The sequence below is a fragment of the Girardinichthys multiradiatus genome, chromosome 5, assembly GCF_021462225.1.
Source record: "Girardinichthys multiradiatus isolate DD_20200921_A chromosome 5, DD_fGirMul_XY1, whole genome shotgun sequence".
Classification (NCBI taxonomy): Eukaryota; Metazoa; Chordata; class Actinopteri; order Cyprinodontiformes; family Goodeidae; genus Girardinichthys; species Girardinichthys multiradiatus.
In genome coordinates, this window is record NC_061798.1 from 38,862,326 (window position 1) to 38,874,681 (window position 12,356).

At 43.7% G+C, this 12,356-nt stretch overlaps 1 protein-coding gene across 1 annotated transcript; it reads right to left on the reverse strand.

The window, feature by feature from the left end:
- Positions 1-297: 297 nt before the first annotated feature.
- soul5l (heme-binding protein soul5, like) lies at positions 298-10,384 on the reverse strand. The gene is made up of 7 exons (XM_047364468.1): positions 10,161-10,384; positions 9,407-9,466; positions 4,346-4,427; positions 4,133-4,253; positions 3,908-4,047; positions 2,250-2,413; positions 298-2,127 (listed from the first exon to the last, which is right to left on the reverse strand). The coding sequence occupies exons 1-7, from the start codon at positions 10,367-10,369 to the stop codon at positions 1,650-1,652; spliced, it is 1,254 nt and encodes a 417-aa protein (XP_047220424.1). The 5' UTR covers positions 10,370-10,384; the 3' UTR covers positions 298-1,649.
- Between the last annotated feature and the right edge of the window lie 1,972 nt (positions 10,385-12,356).

Sequence of the window (12,356 nt, forward strand, 5' to 3'; positions counted from 1 at the left end):
TTGCTTCAACTATACCTACGGTCCTACAAGGCCATTTAAAGTGACCTGCAAGAGGACATTTCTGTGGGTAAAAGGTATCCTTCGCTACAGCTGCATGAGAACTTTGACGTTGAAGTTGCTAAACTCATCTAAACTCCTTTACGTCCAACTACTAAGCAGGAACCATTGCAGCCATCCTCAAGCTTATGTTTATGTTTAAAGATTGTCAACTGAGGTTGATCGAGTCAAGTTGACTGATCATGAGTGTGTGATGTGTGTGACTGATTCTCAAGTCAAAATCAATTCATACCAAACAAGTTTTCATCAAGAGTGTTTTGTTTTATTGTGGCTTCCTCAGATTTATCACATAGTTCTGAAATGCATTACTATTTTTTTTAAATTTATATACGTACATTTTATTGTATTGGTTTGACGCATGATTCTTTGGGATCTTTGCTGCAGTCTTAACACATTAACACGATTACACATTTATTTTAATTTGTTTCAAGAACAGTGCCAGTTTAATTATAACACCTTAGTCAGCTCAAGTCATGTACATAAGTGCAAAAAGATTTGAGAAAAGCTTTATTTAAAGAAGAGTGATGTAAACCAAAATTGCTGTGTGAAAGCCAGATTAAAGGTAACTTGTGTTGTGTTCTTTTAACCATGCTCAGTTTTCAGAAATATTAAAGCATCTTGCAACAATAATACAGTTTTGAAAACATTTATATTATTCTTTGTGGCGTTTTTCTACCTCACTGGAAAGTCGTTCTGTGAGCTAAAGATGTTGACAATTCCAGTGATCACAGGTTTCTTTCAATTTCCATTGATTAGCCTAATGTTACACATTTTGAAATATTGAAGAATTTAAATAATAGCATGAAGTGGTCTAAAATTGGCTAGAAAATGTATTGATATTATACATTTTTTCCCTGAATTAAGAGAAAACAAATATTAAATAGCTAAACATTTCCAATGTTGTGTGAGAATTCAAGAACTCTCCTGTTGGTTTTGGGGCCCTAAGCAGTTGCTTACTTCATTTCACAATTTAAATGACACAATGCAGGAAAAAAATATTATTACTGATAAGTAATAATCAGTAATAATTACTACTTATCAGTAATAATATTACTGATTATTACTGATTATTAATAATATTTTTACTACTACTGATAAGTTTGGAAAGTTTAACCTTTAGTATAATTATTTATCTCTGCAGCAAAGATCCCGTTGAACATGCTCGCTGATTTTACCGTGACTGTACCAATTTGTCGGCACACGTACAGCAGAAGAAGAAGGTAGGAGGTCGGAGAAAGCTGAAGCTGCACAGAAAGTTTCAGTGATGTCGAACTCCACATCAGGACAATTCTACAGATATAATGGTCTATTGCGGTAAATCCTGGCATTGTATTTATCAGTTTAAAGCAGATTACCATTAAAATCCTAACACTTACATTTGACTAATATATTTTAACAGTTATGATAATCAGTTTATAATGCAGCAGTTAGATAACTTCAGAGTGACAAAGTGAATGGAGATACGTTGGGTTGAGCAGGAGGCAAAGCTGTGGTACAATGAGAACAGGTTGCATACTGAAAAGAAAACAAGAGAAAACAAAGAGTGCATCATTTCTATATATCTAATACCATATGTGATAGCTTCATTGTTGCTAATGGACATCATCTTGGACCTCAGTGTTAGGGTCAGCTTGTGTGTCCACAGAGCTGCTGGTTGTGATGTTCCACACACCAGCATCGTGCTCCAGCTCCAGTGATGGGTTCACAGAGGCTGGCCCGGATGTGTTGGTTGTCGTCGGGTCCTGTGAGATCAGAACGGAGGACGGGGGCTGACTGAATGTGGCCTCTGTGTGAAGGTCGGACAAATTGTGTGCCGGTGTTTCAGACGGGAGGACGGCTGAAGGGTCAGAGGACAGCAGTGAGGAGGAGTTAAAGGTTGTATTTGAGGACAGGTTAGATGGAGTGAGGTAAGCTGAATCAGACAGCATTTCTGATGGGGAGTCTGCAGGCAAGAGGGTTGGTGTGGGCCGGGAAGTGTGTGCAGGAGTGGGTTCCTGTGGATCTGTGCAAACCGGTTCACCTTCAGCCACATACCACACCTCGTTATGCCTGTTCAGCAGCTTCAAGGGACTGTTAAAAACAAGAGGGGGAGCAAAATAGGAATGGACAAGGGTTTTGAAAACAGTTTCAAAAGAAACCAAGGCAAAGATAGAAATTATTGGATCAAATAGAAGTGAAGCAGCGTGTCCTACCTGTCATAACCAACTCCATAGTGAAAACTTTGGTTGTAGGACGCGTGCACTCTCTCCAGCTCTTTGGTCAGCTGGTGAGAGTGATGCCTGGAGGTGACTGACAGCATCCAGCCTCCGTAGCTCCTCACATACATGTCTATCTCCGGCATCTCGGTAAAATACAGCTGTGCAGCCAACACAAGGAAAATATCAGCGAGGAGCAAAAACTGCATCACAGACGATCCTGCGAATCGAGTCAACCACTGGCTTTAAAAGGAAGACTTTGGCCACTTTTTTTCTTTCATTCATTTTCTATTCAGTACCTGGCCTTATGTTTTGTCTAAACTATCAACTGTGTGACCCATTAAGGTGAATCATTCAGAATGAGAATACTCTAAACTCAAGTGATGGACCAGTGTTGTGCCTACCCAGAAACACCAACAATAACAAAGTAGGATTTAGCATTAACAAATACTAAGAAGAATATTAAAACACGAATAAATACTATTTTGTCTGTCTAATTTTTCATATAAATCTTTAAAATGTTAGTTATTATTTGCAATGCTTTGAAAATGTTTTCATCACCTGTAATCTTTTCCACATTGAGTCATGTTCCAGCTAAAACATCAGTGTATTTTATTGAGATTTTATGTGACACACCAACTAAAAGTACTTCATAACTGCGAAGAAGGAAAAAGAAACATGATTTTCAAATTTTTTACAAAGATAATTCTGACATCTCCTGATCAGTAGATAAAGTCTATCTGTGTGTAACCTAGCCGTTCTGTGAAGGCCTCTGCGTTTTGTTAGAAAACATCAGTGAAACAAACAGAATCATAAAGGCTGAGGAACCCAGCACACAGAAAAGCTGGTCAGAGGTTGATGGGTAGACAGCTTGGAGCTAAAGTCGGGGCAAATTGGCTGGAAAAGGCCTGAGACTGGGGCAGAAGTTCACCTTCCAGCAGGGCAATAATCCTGAACGTACATCCAGAGCCACAATGAAATGGTTTGGCTCACAGCATGTTCATGGTCTAGATCTAACAATCTGATTGAGCTTTTTTGGCAAGAGTTGAAGTTGATGTTCGGAGATGCTCTCTATCCATTCAGAATGGGAATACTTTCTGTATGCAAAGCTTGTAGAGATTTACAGTTCACCAAAAGGTTTTTAGAGCAGTAACTGCAGCAAAGTGAGGTTCTACAAAGTATTGACTCAGAAGGGTTGAACACACCTGCATGCGTGTATTTGGAAAATATTTAAACCCCATGAACCAGTTTTTTATCCCCTTGATGCACTACTTTGTATTGATCTATCACATAAAATCCCAATAAAACCTTTTCAATTATGTTGCAGCAATGTGAGAAAAACTTCAAGAGCTTTGAATAATTTTTCAAGGCATTACGTTTAAGTTATCAGGTTATCTATTTATGAATCTGTTGAAAGAAATACATTACGAGCCTACACCCTTTATTTCTGCTCCTCTAAGTGAAAGCAGGACTGGAGTCAGACTCAGTTTTCTGCATCGGTGCTCACTATTGATCTTTAAGCAAAAGCCCTTGATCAAATTATGCACAGCTCCTCAGAGATGTGCAGAGTTTAACCTTCCAACTGACAAGGACAGCTCTGCAGCCCCAACAAAGAAACTGCATCCTTCTGCAGTTCTAGGCTCTTGCCAGCTCACCTTGTCATTAGTGGGTGCAGGCGGTTTGTCCTGATTGGCAGCCGGCAGCAGGAAGCTGAGCGTGTAGACGGCTGGCTCCCACAACTTGGTTTCCTCTGGGACCTTTACCAGGACAGGGGCAGTCATCTCCATCGTCACACCTAACCCGAAACCCACAAAATTAAAATGAAATAAAAAAAATCTAAGCTCAGTTACACAGCTTTGCCTCTCCTCTCATGTCCTCACCTTCCTCATTTGCTCCGTTGATATACTGGAACAGTCTCCTGAAAGCCATGGCTGCACCCACTCCCATGAAATAGGCTTCAGCATCTGTTGACACCCAGCGAGTGGGGCTGATGTGTCGCACCTGAACACACGTATATCCATAAAATGTAAGATAAAAAGTCTGTGGGCAGGTAATGTTTGTGTTAGAGCTGCTTGTTGTAGGTTCAGACTCACTTCATACTCGTCTGTTTTGCAGACCAGCTCATATTGCAGACACTCCCTAGACTCGGTGCAGAAGCTGGTGTTAGTGCTTGGTCTGCAACACAGTGAAAAAAATCTGCATTAACTTTCCGGAAATACCTTTTGATTCTACGTATTTGGGTACAAGCAGTTCCTATGCATGCTATCACATAAATCACAGCGCCCCACTTTCTAATCTGTACACAGATGTCAAACACAGCTACAACCAGAAGGTCACTCAACAGATAGACAACAAAAGTGCGACAAAACTCTGATACTTTGCTCATAGAAGGTCAGATATGATAAACCCATAAAATGACAGATATTAAAATCTCCAAAAGGGTGAGATATTAAATCCCAGAAAAGATCATTTTGGCCAAGGCAGATTGAAATGCCTAATTAACTAAATACATTTCAGTTTTCATCTACAACATCTGTGATGTCTTAGAGAACAAAAATGCAGCATCGAAGGCACAGCAGCCTAGGTTGATGGGTGCTATTGTTTTGCGGGTTGGTAATCAGAAAATGTTTTAGATAAGCTGAATGTTATTAAATTAAAAAGGAATTAAAGAAATAACTAAATATTTCAAGGTGGAATGCTCGAAGATGTCACATTTAATCAGAATCAGAATCAGAAAAGCTTTATTGCCAACTACATTTTTGGACATACAAGGAATTTGTTTTGGCGTAGTCGGTGCAATACAGTACAAATTAAACAGTATAAACATATCTACAATATAATATAAATATATGTGCACAGTTTTAAGTGAGTGAGAGTAAATATAAAGCAGTATTGGGTGTGAGAGCAGTACAACAGTGCAGGTGATCAGTGTGCAAGTAAAGCAGGAGTCCAAGCTGAGCGTTAATGTAACGCATAGAGTTACAAGTTACAAGTGTCCTGTCAGCAAAAAAGGGGGTGTGTGGGGGAAAGGGAGAGTGTCAGGGTGGTTTCCAGGCTTTGTTAACCAGGCTGGTGGCAGATGGGAAAAAACTGTTCTTGTGGCGTGAGGTTTTGGTCCGGATGGACCGCAGCCTCCTGCCAGAGGGGAGAGTCTCAAAGAGTCTGTGACCGGGGTGGGAGGGATCAGCCAGAATCTTCCCTGCCCGCTTCAGGGTCCTGGAGGTGTACAGTTCCTGGAGCGACAGTAGACTGCAGCCAATCACCTTCTCTGCAGACCGAATGACATGCTGCAGCCTGCCCTTATCCTTGGCTGTAGCAGCGGCGTACCAGATGGTGATGGAGGAGGTGAGGATGGACTCAATGATGGCTGTGTAGAAGTGCACCATCATAGTCTTTGGCAGGTTGAATTTCTTCAGCTGCTGCAGGAAGAACATCCTCTGCTGGGCTTTCTTGATGAGGGAGCTGATGTTTGGCTTCCACTTGAGATCCTGGGAGATGATGGTTCCCAGGAAGTGGAAAGATTCCACAGTGTCAATTGTGGAGTCACAGAGGGTGATGGGGTCAGGTGGGGCTGGGTTCTGCCTGAAGTCCATAACCATCTCCACTGTCTTTAGAGCGGTCTTTAGAGTGGTTTCCGGGTTGGTTTTTCAGCACCAACAGAACTCAAGGGAAAAAGGCTTTCATGATCAACAATTACATATGGGGTCCATAAAAGGGAAGAACTGGGGTGTAAATCTGGCTGCAAATTAGATATTTCATGTTTTACATGATAGTCCCATTTTCATTGCCTATATAAGCTTGATGCTGGAAGCTCTGCGTCAAGTAATCCTGTCCATAAAAGTTATGAACAGGACCGGTGACAAAGGGCAGCCCTGCTGGAGTCCAACATGCACCAGGGACAGGTCCGACTTAGTGCCGGCAATCCGGACCAAACTCCTGCTCCGCTTGTACAGGGACCGAATGGTCCCTAATGGCCCCTGATTCCATACCCCTGGAGTAACCCCCACAGGGCATCACGAGGGACACAGTCGAATGCTTTCTCCAAGTCCACAAAACACATGTGAACCGGTTGGGCAAACTCCCATGAACCCTCAAGTACCCTGTAGAGGGTATAGAGCTGGTCCAGTGTTCCACGGCCGGGACGAAAACCACACTGCTCCTCCTGAAGCCGAGGTTCGACTATCGGCCGGACTCTCTCCTCTCCAATACCCTGGCGTGGGCCTTACCAGGGAGGCTGAGGAGTGTGATCCCCCTGTAGTTGGAACACATCCTCCGGTCACCCTTCTTATGAAGGGGGACCACCACAGTCTATGAGTCCAGAAGCACTGTCCCTGACCGCCACGCAATGTTGAAGAGGCGTGTCAACCATGACAGCCCCACAGCATCCAGAAATTTGAGGTACTCAGGGCGGATCTCATCCGCCCCCGAAGCCCTGCCACCGCAGAGCTTTTTAACCACCTCGGTGACTTCAGCCTGGGTGATGAAAGAGTCCAACCCCGAGTCCCCAGCCTCTGTTTCCACCAGGGAATGCGTGATGGGAGGATTGAGGAGATCCTCAAAGTACTCCTTCCACTGCCCGATAATGTCCTCAGTCGAGGTCAGCAGCCTCCCACCTCCACTATAAACAGTGTTGGCGAAGCACTGCTTCCCCCTCCTGAGGCACTGGACGGTTTGCCAGAATCGCTTCAAGGCCAACCGGTAGTCCTTCTCCATGGCCTCACCGAACTCCTCCCAGGCCCGGGTTTTTGCCTCTGCCACCACCCGGGCCGCGGCATGCTTGGCCTCACGGTGCCCGTCAGCCGCCTCAGGAGTCCCACAAACCAACCACAGCCGATAGGACTCCTTCTTCAACTTGACAGCATCCCTTACTGCCGGTGTCCACCACCGGGTTCTGGGATTGCCGCCACAACAGGCACCGCAGACCTTACGGTTGCAGCTACGGGCAGCAGCATCGGCAATAGATGTGGAGAACATGGTCCACTCGGACTCTATGTCTCCAACATCCCCCGGAATCTGGTCAAAGCTCTCCCGGAGGTGGGAGTTAAATACATCGCTGGCCGAGGGCTCCGCCAGACGTTCCCAGCAGACCCTCACTATGCGCTCGGGCCTGCCAAGTCTGTCCGGCTTTCTCCTCTTCCAGCGGATCCAACTCACCACCAGCCCCTCTCTTCACCCGAGTGTCCAAAACATGCGGCCAAAGGTCTGATGATACGACAACAAAGTCGATCATTGACCTCCTACCTAGGGTGTCCAGGTGCCAAGTGCACTGATGGACACCCTTATGTTTGAACATGGTGTTCATTATGGACAATCCGTGACTAGTACAGAAGTCCAATAACAAAGCACCACTCGGATTCAGATCGGGGAGCTCATTCCTCCCGATCACGCCTCTCCAGGTGTCACTGTCGTTTCCCACGTGGGTGTCGAAATCCCCCAGCAAACTAATGGAGTCCCTGGGAGGGGCACTATCCAGCATCTCCCGACAGGGACACCTTCTAGACGCAGCCAAGGGCTGGAGGGGTTCTGGTTTGGGGACCAGTGGATTTCGTCTCTTCTTTTTGCAGATGACGTGGTCCTGCTGGTCCCCTCTAGCCAAGACCTACAGCATGCGCTGGGGCTGTTCGCAGCCGAGTGTGAAGCGGCTGGGATGAAGATCAGCTCCTCCATGTCAGAGGCCATGGTACTCGACCGGAAAAAGGTGGCTTGTCCTCTTCAGGTTGGAGGGGAATTCCAGCCTCAAGTGGAGAAGTTCAAGTATTTCGGGGTCTTGTTCACGAGTGAGGGAAGAATGGAGCAGGAGATCGACAGACGGATCGGTGTGGCTGCCGCAATAATGGGGGCGCTGTGCCGGTCCGTTGTGGTGAAGAGAGAGCTGAGACGAAAAGCGAAGCACTCGATTTACCAGCCGGTCTACGTTCCTACCCTCACCTATCGCCATGAACTTTGGGTCATGACCAAAAGAACGAGATCCTGGATACAAGCGGCTGAAATTAGCTTCCTCCGTAGGGTGGCCAGGCACTCCATTAGAGACAGGGTGAGGTGCACGGCCATCTGGGAGGGGACCAGAGTAGAGCCGCTGCTCCTCCACATCGAGAGGAGCCAGTTGAGGTGGCTCGGGCATCTATACCGGATGCCTCCAGGACGTCTTCCTCGGGAGGTGTTCCAGGCATGTCCCACTGGGAGGAGGCCCAGGGGACGGCCCAGGTCACGCTGGAGGGACTATGTCTCTCGGCTGGCCTGAGAACGCCTTGGGCTCCCCCCGGAGGAGCTGGAGGAGGTGTCTGGGGAGAGGGACGTCTGGGCATCTCTGCTGAGTCCTGCTGCCCCGCGATCCGGTCCCGGATAAGCGGAAGACGACGAGTACGAGTACGAGCTGGAAGCTCTGTCGGAAAAATGGGATCCGTGTTTGTCCTAAATGTGTTTAACTGATTTTCCTACTGAATACACATTTGTGACCTAGCAAAGACCTGCATAAGGTACTCAACTAGCTTTGCTTAAAGGATTGTATTTAATCAGCCCAGCTGGGTCTCAAACCAGAATCGTACTGCTAGCTCACGTCCACTTAATAAAATCCATATGGAGCCCAAGTACACCGTATGGTTTGAATGATGGGCATGCAGAAATTTACAGTAAGCAATACTTGAAAGTTTATTAGTTCCTGAAACCTTATGGCTAAGGGGAAATAAATGCAGTCTCAATTGTATATAACTGTATTGGTGATTCATTTTGTGTACCAAAATCAAACACCCAAAACAGAGAAAAAGAGACACTGATGCACTTTATACAATGGCAAAGTTGTAGATCAACAGTTGTAGCCCATGGATTTCTATTAATATGCAATATACAATACTATGTAAACGGCTAGCTTCTTACAATTCTTTTTATGTCTTACCACTGAAGGGTGTTGATGACTGTCAGAAGGAAAATATTCAGTTTTACTTTTTGAATAGATTTACTGAAACAAATCAATGTGTCAATGATATTTGTACTGATTTTGACCAATTTATGATGCATCTATAAATGCTCAACGAAAGTTAAGTTGCCAAGAAGATTTTGGGTTATTATTCCCTGCTTTAGTTCAAATTTCAGGTTGAAATTCATACCAATTATGATCCATTTTGTCTGTGTTTTGAAACCTGAAGCAATCAACTTACCCAACACTGCCTTCAATCGAAACCACAAAGGCCAAAACAGCTATGCCTGTGATGACAGTCCTGGAAAAGGACACATAAAATTTATATTTCTTCATACAAACATTGTCTTTTTTGTTCAAGCTACACTGAAAAAAGCTTTAAAGAAGAAGCAGCAAATATCGAACAAAGAGTTCAGAAAGTGGAAAAGAAAAGAAAACATGGTGGAAAGTTAAATGACCCAAAACATAAACAAGATGCAAAAATAAGAGCTGTCAAAACACGAGGAGAGGCATCCTGACAGACAGAAGGAAAGTGTCTGGAAGCAGCCTGCTGCTGTTTCATCACTGCAGAGATGAAACTGGACACATGTTCCTGCTGCCTTCGCACAGTGAAGAGAGGGAGAGAAATCTGCTGCATCATCAGTCAGTTCTCCAAACCAAAGGCGTTTTAAGGTCAGGTGGAACAGCGATCAGAATTATGACAACCCCTTTATCTGAATACTATCGAACAGGTTAGACGCAAAGTGTGCCAGGATACTGTTATTCGAAGCTTTAAATTGCCTAATAATAAGCAACGTTGGCTCTAAATTTGCACCGCCAGATAATGCGCAGCAATCCATGTATATACACGCACTTATTAAAAAATGATGCAAACACTAACTTCACCTGCGCATCATGCTAAGGAAATGAAAGAACCATTACAAATCAAATTTTGTTTACTGAATAGTAAAAGTATTCATTATTATCATTGTTTTTGATATAATATAAATACTTACATTGTGACGCTCCTGTGTGTATATTTCCCACCTGCAAGGAGAGCGCTGGGTGGAGGACTGATGGAGACTGCAGTGTGCTGCACCCGGACAGGAGCCGGAGAATTTACTGCAGAGAGGAGAGGGGTCCAGGGCCCGCCTACAGCCCACAGGAGGGAGGAGCCTACAGACTGGGCCAAAGGAACCGGTCTGGGTTTTTGAGCTCTCACCATTGAAATAAAAATCTCCAATCAGTCATAATCAGCAAACAAGTAAGACCAGGAATTCACAAAAGCAGGAATAGAGAACCCCTATGTGGGTCGTGAGACATCAAAAAGTTAGCCTCCTCCCCTAGTTTTACCAGCTGTGAGATGCTTCAGGGGTTTCTTGCATCTACAGTCCATTTCAAGTCACCCCATAGCATTGCACAAGTATAAAGATCTGGGCTTTGACTCATCAAGTGGACCACGTTGGTCCTGAGATGTCTGACCCTCCTCCCCTTTTTACTTTTACATTATATGATACTCCATCTAATGAAACCAAACGTTTGTCCTGGCTGGCTAGTAACATCCATTTTGCCGAACGTTACAGTTAAAGACCCTTAAAAGAGGATACTCCTCTCTCTTTATAGTGAAGCAAGCCCTGCTCCTTGTTTGATGGCCCTCTATGAGCCACAACATTTGGCATCCTGTTAAAAATGATTGAAAACAAAACATTGAAAATTCTCAGTATTTTCTTTTTTTTTTTTTTGCCAACTTAAATGTTTTAGATCATCAAACAAATGTTAATATCAGACACACAGCCTAGGTAAATAAAAAAGACATTTAAATTATTTTTTTTAATTAAAAGGTAAAACTTCAGACAAACCAACCTGTGTTTGAAAACATATTTGCACTTTGTTAAATCCTGAATTAACTGCTATTAACCACGTTATTATGTACAGTTGAGTTCAACTTCACAACCAACACCCAGGCCTGATTACTGTCAAAACTGTAGAATCAAGAAATCTCTTAAACTGAACCTGTTTGACAACATGAAGTAGGCTAAAAGATCTCTAAAAGCAATACGTTGTCTCTCAATTTAAAGAAATACAGGAACAGATGAGAAACAAACTCATTGACACCTATCAGTCTGCAAAGCCATTTCTAAGGCTTAAGGACTCCAGCGAACCACAATGAGAGCTTTTATCCACAAATGGAGAAAACATGGAACAGTGGGGACCTTTCACAGGTGTCAAGCTACCAAATTTATCTCATGAACACATCAACTCATCTGGAAAGTCAGATGAGTACCCAGATCATTTAAATCTCTGGAGGTCGATGTTCAAAATTCATTAATAAGGGACAAATGTGACCTCAGTGGGAGAGTTTTAGAGTGAAAAGCACTTCTGACCAAAAGAATAAGTCACACATTTGGCCACTTTTAGATGTGTGTCCTGCTACATCGAGCCTAAAACAAACAGCATTTAAGAAAAAAAAAATACATCTTACAGTAGAGCCTAAAGGAAAATGTACAGCAATCAGTTTGTGACCTTGAGCTAAAGAATATCAGTTACCGCAAAAAAATGGGTGATACAACCAGGCGGGGAATTGCCACTTCACACGAGGCCAGGTTGCAGTGGGGGTTTTTTTATATTAAAATTTGTGTGATGATCTGAAACATTTAAACGCAACCAAAAAGCAAAAACAGGAAATTTGTGTAGGGTCAAATACAAGTCTGTAAGATCACTACCATTAAAACTGTGTTAACCTCAGTGGAGGTTCTAGTCCAAACCAGGGGTGCCAGGTTGAGGCCAGTGTTCTTTGATGGGGGCACAGAACAAAACAATGAAAGAAAAAACAGGGAAATATTTCATGATTTAATATGTTAAGTGAGCCATAGAGCCACAGGTTTCAGACCCCTCATCTAGCAGATGAAAACTGTATCTCAATACAGCTGTAGCTAAAAGTGCAACACCTTAATTTGTTATTCATTGTTAAAATAAAACTGTAAAGGTAAAAAAATGAAATTCCTCCAAGTGACCAATCGCTTGAGGTTTCTGTGCCAGAGCATATCATCATAAGAAAGTGATTTGGCATTATGTCTTCACTGCTGGCCAGTTGGCCGGTCTAGAACCGCCCATGGTCAAAAAAGTTGTATTTCATTAAATCCTTCCTGGGAATTATTGACTTTGTAATCATATACTGTGCATGTTTATTCACAACAGAGGGAACCGAGAGC